Raw genomic sequence first — 15,109 nt, 5'->3', positions numbered from 1 at the left:
GTGTGTTTTACAAATCTCAAAGCTGTTGGGGGCATTTTCTAAATTACTTTCTTAGTCCCCTTCAACAATGAGATCCCCAATCCTGCTAAGCTGAGCTATGAGCTATTAGCCAAGCAGCCAAGTCAATATATCATATGGAAAAGTTCAGAACCTTATGAGCACTTCATTTTCTCCTAGGGAGTCATTTGTATGTTGGTAGGAAAGAGATGACTCAAGTCCGGTCCTCTGAGATAAAAGCTCAGAGGACATCATGCATGTACCAGCTCACTGTGAATGAAGGAATATATTTCATAGTTGGAACTCTTAAGAGATTAAATTAAGTCATTTGCCTTGACCCTGTGTTATATAGTGTTTCTACACATTGGCAAAAATATTATTTCTGTCAAACTATAATTATAAATACTTTTGAGTTGAGAGCGTCTGCCTTAATTAAAATACAAATCAATATACCAATCAGCATACATTTATTAAATATTCTCTTTAGAGAAGAGGCTGTCCTGGTGGTAAGGAAGTGTGGGCACAAATGTCAGACATGATCTCTGGCCTTACAGGCCTTAGCAAATCATCATTTTATTCATGCTTTTAACATCAGACACGATTGCAATGAAACATTCTAGTAACAGAGACCAAGAACCCCAATCCCGAGTTGAAGAATCACATTTAAAATGTAGAAAACCATTAGAAATGATCATTTCATGTTTAGCATCTGAGATATTATGCTCTTTTCAAAACAATTTAATTACATTGCTTTTACAGTGAATTTGTGAACTAAGAATTTCACAGATAACCTGTTACAAGATGGTCTGGTCTAGCACAGTCCTGTATGAAACCAAATTTCACCTGCTTAACTTCTGCTTTATCCTGTAATCGGGCCTCTGCGTCAGTGGGTGTGATGATGGATTCCTGGTCTTGAAGCCATGAGGCACGTGGACCCCTTGGGTGTTTCAGGTCAGGGTGCTGCAGAGTTACAGGTGGCGCGGCATTGCTCCTCCAGAGGCCCAGGACCCCAGGACCCCAGTGACATCAGATCCTCTTCCTATACTCAATTCGACACTGCCCTTCAGGCTTGGGGACACCTACCAGATGGAGATCACTCTGGAAACAAGAAATGCAGAAGAAATATACAAATGAAGAGATGTAAGCCAAGAGCGTTAGACCTAACTAGCCTAGATTCTCTGAAAGGTGCAGATTGGGGGTTTTGAATGCTGGAATGTCCCACAACATTGAGAATCGACTTTAGTCCTGCACACAAAGAGCAGAAAAGGAGGGAAATGCATTGTTCTAACAACAATCTCCTTGCTACACCTCCCAAACCTATGGTCTGGCCTGCCTACTGTGCTTCACATTATCTGGCTAAAGACATTAAGTAAATCTCTTTCTACCTGTCTGAGACACACTTTTCATAATCAATTTTTTGTGGCGTTCTCAATGGTACATGTATGGTACAGATCTTAGATGCACTCAGCTATCACAATTACAAGGTACTTGTGGTCATGGTTTTCCAAAGTGACATTTTTGTGGATTCTTTATGTGGCTTATCTCCCTAATTAGGACAGGTCTGAACATTATGTGTGTGGATGAAGGGAGGTCAGCATATTGGTAAGAATACAGAAAGATTTCTGACACTTAGGGATTTCAAAAGGACAAGCAATCTATTCAAACAGCCTGAAGACCTGGAGTTAACGAGGAATCAGAAGGTAGATACAGTTTGGGTTTTGAAGTGTGGGCCCAGGAGGTCACTGAGTGTACTCCAGAGCAAAGAGATTCCTGAGGGTTTTGACAGAACGAATTGTAAGGTTCCTAGATCCTTTTAAAACTGTGCCCACTGGGGCTGGGAAGTTGGCTCAGTGGTAGAGCGCTTGCCTTGCACGCCTGAGGCCCTGGGTTCGATTCCTCAGCACCACATAAGTAAAAAGAAAAAAAGCCGGAAGTGGTGCTGTGGCTCAAGTGGTAGAGCACTAGCCTTGAGCTGAAGAGCTGAGGGACAGTGCTCAGGCGCAGAGTTCAGGCCCCATGACTGGACCCAAAAAAAAAAAAAAAAACAACCAAAAAACAAAAAAAACTGTGCCCATCACTTAAACCTCGGGGTTTAATGTGTCTTCAATATGGAAGTCATGCTGAGATCCAAAACTCTGAACTCACCTGTTTTGGTAATGGGTCCAGGAGATAACAGTCATATTTATATAGCATTAAAATAAGGCATATTTCAATCTCTAACAGAGCGAACCACCTGAAAGTAGACAATGTACAACATCAGAATATATCCAGAAAGTATACATACATCAGAGCAAATACGCTATTTCTCATAATCATTTACTATTAAAAAACCACAGGGTACGACATCACCATTTTCTTTCTTAATACCACATATTCCAGAGGGCCACTGTGATGGCTGGACTGCTTCAGATATCTAAAATGCTTAGCCAGGGAAAGCAGTCAAAACAAAAACAAAACCTGGAAGTTTAAGACCTGTGCTTTTGAACACTGTAGCTATCAGCTACATGTGGCTATTTCAACTCAAACCTTTAAAGAATTTTAAAAAATGAGAAAGTTCAATTTCTCAGTTACAGATTTCAAATGTCGGATAGTCCCACGTGGCTACCAGCTACCATAAAGAATGTATTTCAAGCATTTCCATGATTGCAGAAAGTTCTACTGAATCCGGCCCCAGTTCAGAAATACTTGTCTGTATGTTGTAGAAGCTCCGAATCCATTCTTTCCTGTCTCAGGAATCTCCATTCACACAGTGAGAACAAAAGAGGGTGTTCTTCGGAGAGGATGGCAAGGCCTCAATCGCCACGTGCACACGATCATATAAAATGATATGTATCAAAATGGACGCCAAGATATGGAAGCAAGACATTTTTTATTGTACCATCTGCAGTTCTTCTTTCTTCTCCTTTTTCTGTTTCTTTTGTTTACTCCTTTCTGTCACTGTTTTTAGTGTCTGTACCCTTTGTCTTGTATATAAGTTTATCTGATTTAGGGAGGGGAAGGGGAAGCACAGAAAATGTTGGGACAAGGATGAGCCAATTCAGCAGTGAAATCCACTAGACACTATGTTGGAAATTAACTATACAAACTCAGAGGGAGGGGTCTTAGGAGGGGAAAAACTGGGAGAGAATGAGGGAGGGAATGACACTGTTTAAAAGGAAATGTACGCATTATATGACTTATGTAACTGTAACCTTTCTGTACATCATCTTTACAATAAAATTTAAAAAAGAGATTTTCCAACCTTTTGAAATCATGTATTCCCTGCTGACGAAATATTTGCACACATCATACATACAATATGTTGATTTTTCATTTATTTGAAATTAGGTAAGCATATGTAAGTCTGTTCTCTTCTTTCTAAGATACAAATGGAAACTTACAAGAACTGAAAAAAAGGTGAATGTGATGACATTATCTTTCCTTTGATCACACTGGGCAGGCAAACCCTTTAGGGAATCATAGACCTTAATGAGTACAGTTAGTGCAATGGGCCAGAAAACTGGAAGTCATCACTGAGAGAATCCTGAGCACCTCCCTGTTTAAGTGGGCACCAAGTCTTCCATTAATATAAAATGTAGTCAGACATTTTATCAAATGTTATAAAACATTTTATACGCAGCCTAGGCAAAAAGTGAGACCAACCTCAATTTAAAAAAATGCTGGGGTGGGTGGGTGGGTGATGAGGTCCAGGCAGGCTCAGACAAAATCAAACCCAAACAACCCAAGCAGAAAGGACTGCGGGCATGTCTCTAGTAGAGCACTTGGTAGTCAACTAGGTGGCCCTGATTTCAAACCCCAGTATCACAAACAAATAAAACCTTTTATGCAGAAAAGTACATATTGAAAGAATCTCAGAGGAAAAACATTTCCATTACCAGATGGAATGCACATCTTCCTAATTTTAGGCTCTATAGTATTCTTGAAAAATGACAGAAATAGGAGCGAGGTGTGTGCACAGAGGGATGGAGAGCTTACCAAGCAAGCACCAGGCCCAGTGTCACCAGCCCCCCCAGGCACGCACACGCGTGCGCATGCACGCGCACGCACGCACACACACACGAGCACACACAAGACTCTCCTTAGAGATCAAGTTTAAAAGTCTGACTTTTCATCAATTAGTGAGCTTTTAATATTTTTCTTCTTCTATTTTTAATGCTATTTATTAAGTATATGTTTATTAAGTATATGCTAGGGTTAGTATTAACATGATGTTTTGGTATCTTAGATAAGGAGAAAAGATAAATTAATAATGCAGTAATAATAACATGCTAAAATCTTAGGGCCTCCCAACTCAAATATATGCATATTCTAGTAGAATTATCTCAATTATCCACAAAAGTTATTATTTTGGCAATGACAAAAGTAAAAATAGTTTGTTAAGCTTTTACTAGGTTGCCCAATTTTCTTCAAAAGCATAAAGTGCCAGAAATTGTTCATCTGTGACATTAAAAGCTCTAATGTCAAAGAAAAGTGCCTCATAAATCTGTATTTTTATAGAAGAGCTGCAGAAGCAAGCTGAGCTATGTTCATGCTAAGCATGTTTTTTAATGCTTCAAATATCAAAACAATGACAATAACAAGGCATGTTATTTCTAACAGATTTTTTACATTTACAAGAACAACATCCACACATAAAATTCACTGAACTATAAACACGTTGAAGATTTCTTAAGTCCTCAGAGCTCACATGTTTTCCCCTCTTGTAAATACTTATTAGAAGAACACTGGGCAGGCAATGAGAATCCAGAGTCCTGTAAAGCACTTGGCACGGAATGAACAAATGAGCCACTGAAGGTAAGAATATAAGGTACCGGGGGAAACAACACACAACAGAATTCTAGTCTGGAAAAAGCACAGTGACTGGACTGTGGGAAGGTGAAACTTGAGCTAGACCTCGAGGGAAGGGCAGGCTTTAAGCAGCCATGTTGAGGGAGGGGTGTGGACGCTCTAATTAGGGGGCAGTAGAGAACCCTGGAGGGAGGGCACTCCAGGGAGGGCATTCCGAGGTGTTGTAACAAGGTGAGCTGGAGTTTGGGGCTGAAGAGTTTGATGGGCAGGCGACAGTCATTTGTAAGAAGTGATTGTGGGCAAGGCCAACATGGGCTGGCACATTGCTCCTGTTTCCTAGAGCCAGAGCTCTGTAATGTATTCTTCTGGTTGCTATCTGCTGCAGCTTATGAAAACAGAACAATCCTGCTCTGGCATTTAGAGAAGGCTGCACACAGCACCGTGTCCCTGGGAACATGCATTGAAGTATGGCCATTCCTGCTCAAGAGAAGGCCCTTTCCCCACAGCCTCATCCTCCTAAGAAATCCTTTAAGAAGATAAAAACAATCAGGCAGCAGGAGGCAAAGCCATCTAGACCCACGGCAGCTCTGCAGCTTTAGTGTGCATCAGAATTCCCTGGAGGGCTTGGGACGGCGTACCTCCCTGAACCATGTCACCCGAGTTCTCTATGTGAGAGGCCTGGGCATAGAAGAATCGTGCAGGTGTGGTCACTTAAGTTTTATGGTTGAAGTAATTTTACTACCGTTAAATGATTTACCATAACGACAGAAAAGCATGCTGAGTTTAGTTACACATTTGGCTACATGTTGGCAGATATTTCCATTAAATGTGATACGGTCGAATGTGCTCACGTTTACAATTAGCATCCATTCACTTCTGCCTGAAGAACTCCAATTCAACATTTCTGGTCACATAGGTCTATAGTTGGTGAGCTCCCCCAGGTCTTCTTTGACTTTCAGAGGTGTGACCTCACCTCCATTTCTGAAGGACAGTCCCGGCAGGTAAAGTATTTCATTACTTTGAATCTGTCATCCTGTTCCCACCTAATGTCTGCAAGATGAGTGCTGAAAAAATATGCCACTGGTTCCCTTGTGTGGGACCTGACACTTTCCTTTCACACTATTAGATTTTGTGTCATTGCCATTTGATAATTTGGCTATACTATATCTTGGGGGGAAATCCTCTTTTGGTGAAACCATTTTATAGGCTTGGGTGTACACCTGTCCCCAAAGTTTGGGAAGTTTCCTTTAAATAACTGCCCCCCCATTCTCTCTACCTTCTCTTGTCACTATCAAATATATGCATATGTATGAAATATGTCTAGTATTTGTATGTATATATGCACATGTATCTACAAATGTATATACATACAGCATATACATATTTGCGTGGAAATTCTAGTATATACTAGATACATGTATTTAGAGATCTGTGTCTATAGAGACTATATCATATATGTGCATATATATGCATATCCACAATGCATATAAATGTACACACATATGGATAGATTAGGTAGGTAGATATATAGATATCTAATGTATAGTGGCCTTTGCATCTCGTGGGTTTTCTTTGTTCTTTCCTTTTTTCTCCTGAGACTAAACAGTTTCACAGGACCTGTTTTCTAGTTCACACCGGTTTTCCTGTTTGGCTAAATCCACTGTTGAGACTATTTTATTTCTCACTCCACATGTCCGTCTCTGTTAGTGTTCTCCTCCTAGTCAGGTAGTTACTCTGATTGGCGAGGCTGACTTGCCTTTGAGTTCTCTTGTATCTTATTGAGCTCCCTTAGGACAATTACTTGAAATTATTTTTTAGGAAACTCATAGATCTTGATTTAATTTCTTTGGGGTTGATTATTGAAAATTTCTGTGTGTGTGTTTTTTTTTGGTGGTGTCATGTTTCCTTGTTTTTGTTTTCATGTTCTCATGGCCTTGCAATGATACCTATACATTTGACAACGCTATCCTCGCTTTCAAAACTTACAGACTGACTTTAAGGAAAATTAAAGAAAATAAACTGCTTTTTTTCAGTACTGTTGTTTTATCTCAGGGCCTTGTGCTTGATAACGAATACTCTAATGATCGGGCCACTCTCTAATCTTTTTTTTTGCATTATTTACTTTCAAAGAAGGGCTGCCTTTTGTCCAGAATGACTCGGACTGTAATTTCACTTAAACTTCCTGTGTAGCTGAGATGACAAGTGTGTGCTCCTGCATCAGACTTTTTGTCAGCTGTCATCAAGTCTTGGGAACTTTGTGACTCAAACCACAATCAGCTTCCAGAGTAGCTAACACCTCAAGTTGCGACTACCACACCAGGCTATGAATTATTCTGTAAAGCTAACAAATCCAAGAGCTGGGGCTGGCCTCGGGCAGAACTCTCCTCAGCAATTTCCTTCTGTTGCTTCATTCCATGTTATAAACTTCATTCTAACATGGCTCTTAAAAGAATCTCAAAATAGCTACCACTAGTTTCTGGGTCTAAGTGCCTCTTTAGTCACATCCTAGAGGAAATGACTATTTTTGACCCAGAAAAATCTCAATAGAAACCCTGGTAGTTAATTGTCCTGCTTAAAACATCTGCCAACACCTAAACCTACTATTATGGAGAAAGAGGGAGTGGAGTGGGTTGGGGAGCAGTAGCCCACCTCACCAGAGCTGAGCTGGGGGAAGGTAGCAGCCCACAGTCCATGGATCCCCAGGTAAAAATCACAACTACTAGAAAATGAGAAGGCATTAGGTGATTGGCAAATAATAGCCAATGGGCAAATGTATGCTTTCCATTTCAGTCCTCTTTGGTAAGGAATGAAACCTGTGTGAACAGAAGACATACCCAACCTGTTAAAGAGAAGACACTCAAATGGATGAAGTGAGAAAGTTCACGGTACTGGCATTGGAGAAAAGAGGACACCCCGCCAGAAGTACACCAATACCCTGTCCAGCTGAACCTGGACACTGTCCCCCAGCTCTTCCCCTCAAGGCTAGTGCTCTACCACTTGAGCCACCTTCCCAGCCCCTGTCCAGCTATTCTATGCCCCACAGAGAGTCTGGGGAGCTGTTTTGTAAATAAAAGGAGAAAGGATGCTTTCTGAAATTTTGCTCGGAATAGAACATGTTTAGTTGGAAACATATTTTAGAGGCACTTTCAACTGAATATCAAAAAACCAAAATCATCACTCTTGAATTGCTTCTTCTGTTCTTGACAGACTCAAATCTTAGCCTCATAATGAAATGTCAAAATGAAATGGCCAGGAAAATAATGACTGCAATTTCACCAATGGTTTCTGTGCTCTTTTGAGTGAGTCATTGCTCCCTAGCAAAGCAGTAAGAAGAGAGAGGCATGGCTTAAAATTAATACAGGATTCGGGCAGCCTGTCTAAGAGTCGTGGAATTAAACCACATTCACCCTTCAGCCACTCTCATTCCTAACCCTTTAAATAGACCTTTTCAAGGACGTGTATATACTTAGTAAGAATGTAAGAACATATTTCTACAAGTAAACATGTTCATTTAGAAAACGGAGTTGCGGAAGGCATCCAGTGCATGAAACACATTTCTCAGAATAAATTGGATTTTTACTCTGTCATTTAAATCCATGGGGATTTGACTCAGCTCACTCCTCCAAAGCAATTGGCTATTTATAATTTCAAAAGGGAGAAAGCCACTGATAGCTTTTCTCAAAGACAAGCCTGTGGGGTGGTGGCCATGTAAGATATCTCCACCCAAACACCATGATCTGTAACACAAAACAAATGTGCTTGGACTATCACACACTCCAGATACAGGCCTCCATATTAACATAGGGTAACATCGTCCTCCAGTGAGCACTCGACTTCTTTTCTGTCTTTGAAGTTGATATTACATCTCAGGAAGATGTGCCTTCTTTTGTGCTACTTATCCAGTCCAAGATGGTTTCCAGGCCCCAACCCTCCATATGGCTAGGGGCAGTATTTTGCATATGAGTCACCTGGCTTTCTCATGCGCCCTCTTGTGTTAAGGAGGTTCTCTTTCCCTGTTGCTTTGTCTGATCTCTCCAACCACAATCCAAGCTATTAAAGTTTGCTTTGTGCCTTTGACTCTTCCCCCATTTTAACAAAGTTCCAATATGACCTCCCTCAGGGAAGGGGGTTAATCTGATTTACTTTGTAATACCACTCCTAGAACTCTACCTTGACATGTTGCTTACATTCAACACAGTTATTAAATCAAAGAGTAAACATATCGTATATACTTGGTCCTCAAGAATATTTGCTTGCTGAAACAAGCAAATATAGAACAAAATGACTTACAGAAAAACAGAATACACTATTAATTTAATAGTTGTAGTCATTCTTTTTAATTAATTTTCTAACCATTGTGCAATTTTGTTAATAAATTGATATAGTCTATGACTTTGTAGCCAAGCGATGCCCTAGGCGATATCACGAGTGTGCGCGCGCGCACGCGCACACACACACACACACACACACACACACACACACACACACAGTTTCTATTCTCAAGGAACCTTGATTCACTTTTACTTCTCCAATGTTACAACCTTACTTTTACCATACTGTCTTCTTATCCAAGCATTATTTTCCTTTATAAGTCAGTAAATCTTGCTGAAGATCGGGGCTATTATTTCACACTGGAATTCAGCCCACATCAACTCCACAAGCACATAGCAAAGTAAGCACTCCCTTACAGGGATCCGACATAAACCCAGCTGTGGGCTTTGAGGCCACTCTAGGGAGATGGGCTCCAGGAAACACACCCTTTTGTGCCCCGTCATTGGTTCTCAGATATTCTTTAACTGGAAACCTCCTATTTGTTCTCCTCTATTTCGGCATCATAGTTGAAGATGAGACTGTCCATTCTGAACCGTTATGAAGAAGTCCAATAATTCATGCTGCTTTCTCCTGGTTGTTTTCCAGTAAAGCCCTAGATGTCTACAGCCATAGACTTACTGGAAACAGGGCAGGGCCTCACAAAGGCTCCTCCTACAAACCTCTTTTAGCGACCCCTCTGTTAGGAAAAGGAAGTACAGTTCTTCCATTCTGATTTTAGTTGGCAGCCAATGGCAGTACACAGTATAGACTCTGCTAAACCAGCAGAGCCGGTTTCCTTCTCTAAGTGTCTCTTACACAAGCCCCGTGGCCTGCCTCAATTCCAGGGGTGACAGCTGCAAGGCCATACGATTGCGTGTTCCTTGATCAAGTCTGAGTCTGGGCTATATTACAAACAACTTCGTCTGACTCATTGAGTTTTTGGTACATGAGAAAATAAGTTGGCTCTTGCTACACCAATTAGAAATGGGTGTAATTTTCTGGTGTTTATATTAGGATTTGTGGGATTAACTTTCTTAGTGGAAAGATCTATCTTGGAATATGTGGTCCAAATGAACTCATGCACTTCTCCAGTGTTCATTTTAGCTCTCTTGAACAAAGAAAATGTTGTATGAGTTGTCTGTTTAAAATAGGTGACAGAGAAATTAAGAATGGATTGAAACAGAAATGAAATGGGAAACTTGAGGTAATGAGGCATTCTACATAAGTCAGATATATTCAGCCCTCACATGTGTCCCAAAGATTTGGGGTTTGTGATCTACGTTTTAACATACTTCAGCCTCAGAGTTCGTAACCGGAAATATAGTATCCCAATGTCAAACTCTCTCCTGCTGCTGATTCATCTGTTTCCACCATCTTCAGCCACTTGGATTCAAAGCTACAGTTTACCTCCAATCTTTTTCCTTAATTGATCCTGATTTTTAGTATCTTATGTCTCTCATGTCTTTTAACATAACTTTACAACTAGAATGGCCTTCTACAACAATCGATTCTGCTCTAAACCATTTAATACTGTATTATTAAGATCTTGCGATCTGTGCACAAATGATAAACTGGTATTAAAGTGCCGTCTCAACTGAGCGAATGCCCCTTTTCAGTCTATCTGCAATCTGCCCTGGGCCTCAGTAAAACCACAAGTCCCTAAGCCACATATTCTGTGGTTGATGACCATTGGTGCATTCTCTTTACTACATGGTTTTTAAGCTTAACGTCCATTTTCCCCATGAAGTCACTGAGGATCGGCCTGACCAGCTACACTTTTTCTACTCCAAGCTCTCGGTGCAGTGCTTGGTCCCTGAGTTCCTTCTAGTTATGTTTGGATTCTCTGTCCTCTTTGCTCCCTCTAAGTTGACATCTTACAAGAACTGATGATATGAATTACTCCTGTCCTAAGCCTGTGGAGTTCCCAGGATATAACCCTGAGAATAGAATTTCTATAAAAAAACAACAACATAACTATTGATTAGGTCACAGTGCCAATATTAGTTAAAATGTTGGCATACCAATACCCTAATATACGAAAAGGAGGAATAGAATGTGTGCCTGCAGTCACAATAGTAAACATGAACTGAGATTACTATTCTAAAGATGAATATGATTCACTTTTTAAATTAAGAAATTATCATTTGTGAAGTATAAGGAAATTTGTGTGTATGTGTGTGTGTGTGTGTGTGAGAGAGAGAGAGAGAGAGAGAGAGAGAGGACACTGGTGACTCAACTGAAGGCCTTTGCACTGCTCAGCTCTTTTGGCCTACTTGAGCCACAACTCCAATCTGCCCTTGTTTTGCTGTTTAGTTCAAAATGGACTTTTCTTCCCAGGTTGGCCTTGAACTATAAACCTGTGCATGGCCATCACCTGAGCTCCTCTGAACTGTGATCCTCAGAACTCAGCTTCTGGAGTAGTTAGGACTGTACCAGAATTTTTAAGGTTTTATAAATCATTTCATTGATCATTTCAACCAGTCTCATTTGCTGAATGAGATTCTGTTGTAATAGGCATCAACCTGCTCCAATGGGATCTTTTCAAAGAAGAAATGAGATTTGTTTAGTGAAGATTGTAAACTCTAGGAAGTGGGGACCACATCCCTTCTCCCATGTGCTCCTTCTGATACTGGTAGAGGGCCTGGCACCAAGGACATGCTCAAATTCTTTTCTCTGCTTGAGAAACAACATGAACAAAGCTTCCATTGAGTAATAGACCTCTGCCCTTGAACAGGACATCACTCTGAAGAGGCTCCTGGCTGCCAGATTGATTTAACCGAGCAGGTATAAAGAGCCTGAGAGTGAGGTGTAGCTATGGTCAAGTCAGACATGCCCACTATAACCCCAGCAGCCGTCTACGCTAACTCTGTAATTGAAAAACATGAATTGACCTTTGCTTTTAAAAAGCAAGTAATTGCCTGGAGCTGTGGCTCATGCCTATAATCCTAGCTCCCCAGGAGGCTGAGATCTGAAGCTCATGGTTCCAAGCCAATCCAGGCAGGAAAGTCCATGAGACTCCTATCTCCAATTAACCACTAGAAAACAGAAATGGCACTGTGACTCAAAATGGTAGGGTGCTAGCCTTGAGCATAAGAGCTCAGGGACAGTGCCCAGGCCCCAAGTTCAAGCCCCACGACTGATCCAAAAAAAAAAAAAAAAAAAAGTAAGTAGCAACCAAACCATGTCTAATGACCCATTTTTGGTAACTGAGTATTTAAACTACAGAAGGCCTGATTTTCTCCAGCATCTACAGGCTCAGTATTTCCTTGGATGAGGTCTCTTCTCACAAAGTGCCCCCAACACAACTGATTATCACATGAACTCTGCTCTCCCCACACACCCCTGTAGTTTAACAGCAGGGAAAAGGCAGGCTAAGCCTTGCCTTCCTCTGTGAGATACCATCTCTCTGCCCGATCTGGGGGAGTGTGGTCCCATCTTTCTGACCTTCCAGGACACTGGAACTTCCCGCCTCCAAATCCAATGAACCCGTCCAAGAAAGCATGCTTCTCTAAATTTGCCTTTCTCCAACGTTCCTGTGGGAAGAAAACATTTTTTCCCCTAATCAGCCTTTTAGAAATGAGCTTTACTTTATTTCTAGCTAATCCTTGCATATAAAGTTGCAAGGTTGTTGATAATTTTTTTCCAACCTGTTATTAATATCAGGCACAATTATAGTTTGGGAACATGAATTTATAAATAAAAATGCATAAAGATAATTTTGCTAAGTGGTAAATGTAAACGGTAAGGTAAATCAACCACAGAATTAACCTATGGAGAGGAAGCATATTTATAATAAGGTCTCAGGCTCCATCATAAAATTACTCTTGGTAATAAACTTAATAGTAAGACATAGACAGCGGAGCCTATTTGAGAAAGGGTAGGTTTTAAAGTGAGTACATCCAGATGCCAGTGGTGATTGTTTTATTCAAAGACAGAGAATGAACAAAGTTAACTCTAATGATTCTTTTCAACCCAACTTTAAGGCCAAATTCCTAATAAAATGAAATTGCAAGTCATCAGTTTACTTTTTTTTTTGTATTCACCTTGGAGGAAAACAGAAACAGAAATTGCCAGAGGAATACAAAATAAGTCTCCTATAAAAACCATGCCTTCCCTGAAATTAAACCAGAACTTTCTTCCAAATTAGGGCTATGTTCTACCTGATGTATGAAGGCTGTGCTGTTTGTCTTGGAAATCTAAGCTGCACACTGCAGCCAACTTTGTTCAAAGTTACCTGATTAATATGGGTCCTTAGTGAGATAGTCCTAGTTAATTCACTAATTCAGACTCCTGGAAAAAAATCAAAAGAAACAATTATGTGCATTGAAGAAGATCACTTACGGGTTTGAACAGCTCGGGTTCAGGGAAATACTTTGGATTTCTATGTAGCCAAAACGGAGACACCATCAAGAGGTCCCCAGGAGGGATGGTGAAATTCTATAATAGAAAAACCAGTTCCGAGTCATTGGTTTGAAATCTTGGGAAAAGTTTCCTTTGACAAATCATTTCTATTGCCAACTGGAGCAATGACTGGTTTATCCTCCTGATTTTTAGTTACCTGCTCATGCCTGCCTGGCAAGAGAGGGGAATATTAGATAAGTGTGAAAATTTCCAGAACTAGTGACATCTTTTCTGATGCAGCTCTGATGCTAGGTGTTGGGGTTTTCAGCAAGCGTTCTGGACAGAAGCCATGATGGATCTCTACTACCTCACAGAGCGGGAATCTCTAGGTCCAAGGCAGGGGCAGGGGCACTGAGGAAGAGGACAGTGGTGTTGTGTCCCCGGGGACCCCATAACAGTATCGAGGGAGCAGGAATATTGAAGCAGGAAGACCTTAAAGACAACCAGTTAGGAAGTTGAGAGGTGGGGAGAAGCCAATGCTATATGTTCATTTGTTTGGGTTTGAGCTTGGGGGTCTCAGTGACTAGCAGCAGGCCTGACACCATCCTTCCCAGGAGAGCCAGAGAGCATCAGCTCCCATACTAGGAAGAGTGAGGTCTCCCCAGGCACTCTCCGATGGAGAAAGAGACTGGTGGGATCCAAGTCCTGTCCATTGTGGCTCTGTGAGGGCTGGTTACCTCTAAAGTCACCACAGAGATCTCTGATATATGTGTGAGGGTAGAGATGGAAGACAACTCTGGGAAGCTCTCCCTCAGCTCCACTTCAGTTGCTGGTGATCTGTGATCATGACTTAAAGGCTTTGGCCTGCTGCAGCCCACATCCCCCCAGACTATCAGGGAAAAAGCTGCTCCAAGCAGGAGCCTCAGGGACAGAACCAACAGGGGGACGACAACAGGGAAGTCCCCTGCTGCAGACCTGTGAACAGCAGAAAGGGCCGTCCAATCAAAGAAACGCTCAGAGCAGGCAAGCCCTCGCCAGGCACAGTCTAAACAGGCCTGACTTTATTTATATAACGAATGAAAAGTGGGATCAAGAGGGAGACCAAACACTGGCTGCACCAGAAACACGGATCACTAGCACAGGGAAGCTCCGGCCGCTCTGCATGGTAAAACTGTAAAGACTTGACTGTGGTCAGCCTATGTCTCACGGGCGCTATGAGGCAAGAGAGCTTCACCTGCTCCTGTGGAGCTGGGCTTCTCATGGATGTCAGGGCTCCTTGTTGCAACTCAGGAAGGTGCCAAGGAATGTGGGAACAGAAAAAGCCTAAGGCAAAACATCTGTAGGAGGAGGCCCAGAGTATATGACTTCTCCTCCTAGCTCTTGACCACAAGCCAACTTGGTCTAGGTTGTTTAAAAACAGTTTAAAAGACAGAGTATTTTTTTTAGGAAGTGGGTATTCAAAAGGGGTGAGGTGAGCTCAAGGGGAAAGGGACAGGAGGAATGAAGAGGAGAAGAGGAGGAAAATGCAGGCCAGAGTCCCAATGTACAGCCTACAAAATTAATGAGAGAGAGGGAGGGGGTGGGATGGGGAATGACATTGATCAGGATATCTTGTGTTCTCAAACTGCTTTGTTAAATGTCCTTTGTACCATTATTTAAAGATAATAATAAT

General features: G+C 41.5%; 1 protein-coding gene across 1 annotated transcript in view; it reads right to left on the bottom strand.

Moving 5' to 3' along the window:
* Positions 1 to 447: 447 nt before the first annotated feature.
* The window catches only part of LOC122101567 (24-hydroxycholesterol 7-alpha-hydroxylase), a 37,136-nt gene continuing 22,474 nt past the window's right edge, over positions 448 to 15,109 (bottom strand). Inside the window, exons 7-10 of the mRNA XM_042671929.1 lie at positions 13,438 to 13,533; positions 12,541 to 12,629; positions 2,143 to 2,230; positions 448 to 1,095 (exon numbers count right to left, since the gene is read on the bottom strand). Coding sequence (XP_042527863.1) covers positions 1,024 to 1,095; positions 2,143 to 2,230; positions 12,541 to 12,629; positions 13,438 to 13,533 — 345 coding nt within the window. The 3' untranslated portion in view covers positions 448 to 1,023. The remainder of the gene's footprint in view (positions 1,096 to 2,142; positions 2,231 to 12,540; positions 12,630 to 13,437; positions 13,534 to 15,109) is intronic.

Source organism: Dipodomys spectabilis, unplaced genomic scaffold (assembly GCF_019054845.1).
Source record: "Dipodomys spectabilis isolate Male_0828 unplaced genomic scaffold, ASM1905484v1 ptg000669l, whole genome shotgun sequence".
Taxonomy (NCBI): Eukaryota; Metazoa; Chordata; class Mammalia; order Rodentia; family Heteromyidae; genus Dipodomys; species Dipodomys spectabilis.
This window is presented reverse-complemented; position numbering and strand designations above follow the sequence as displayed.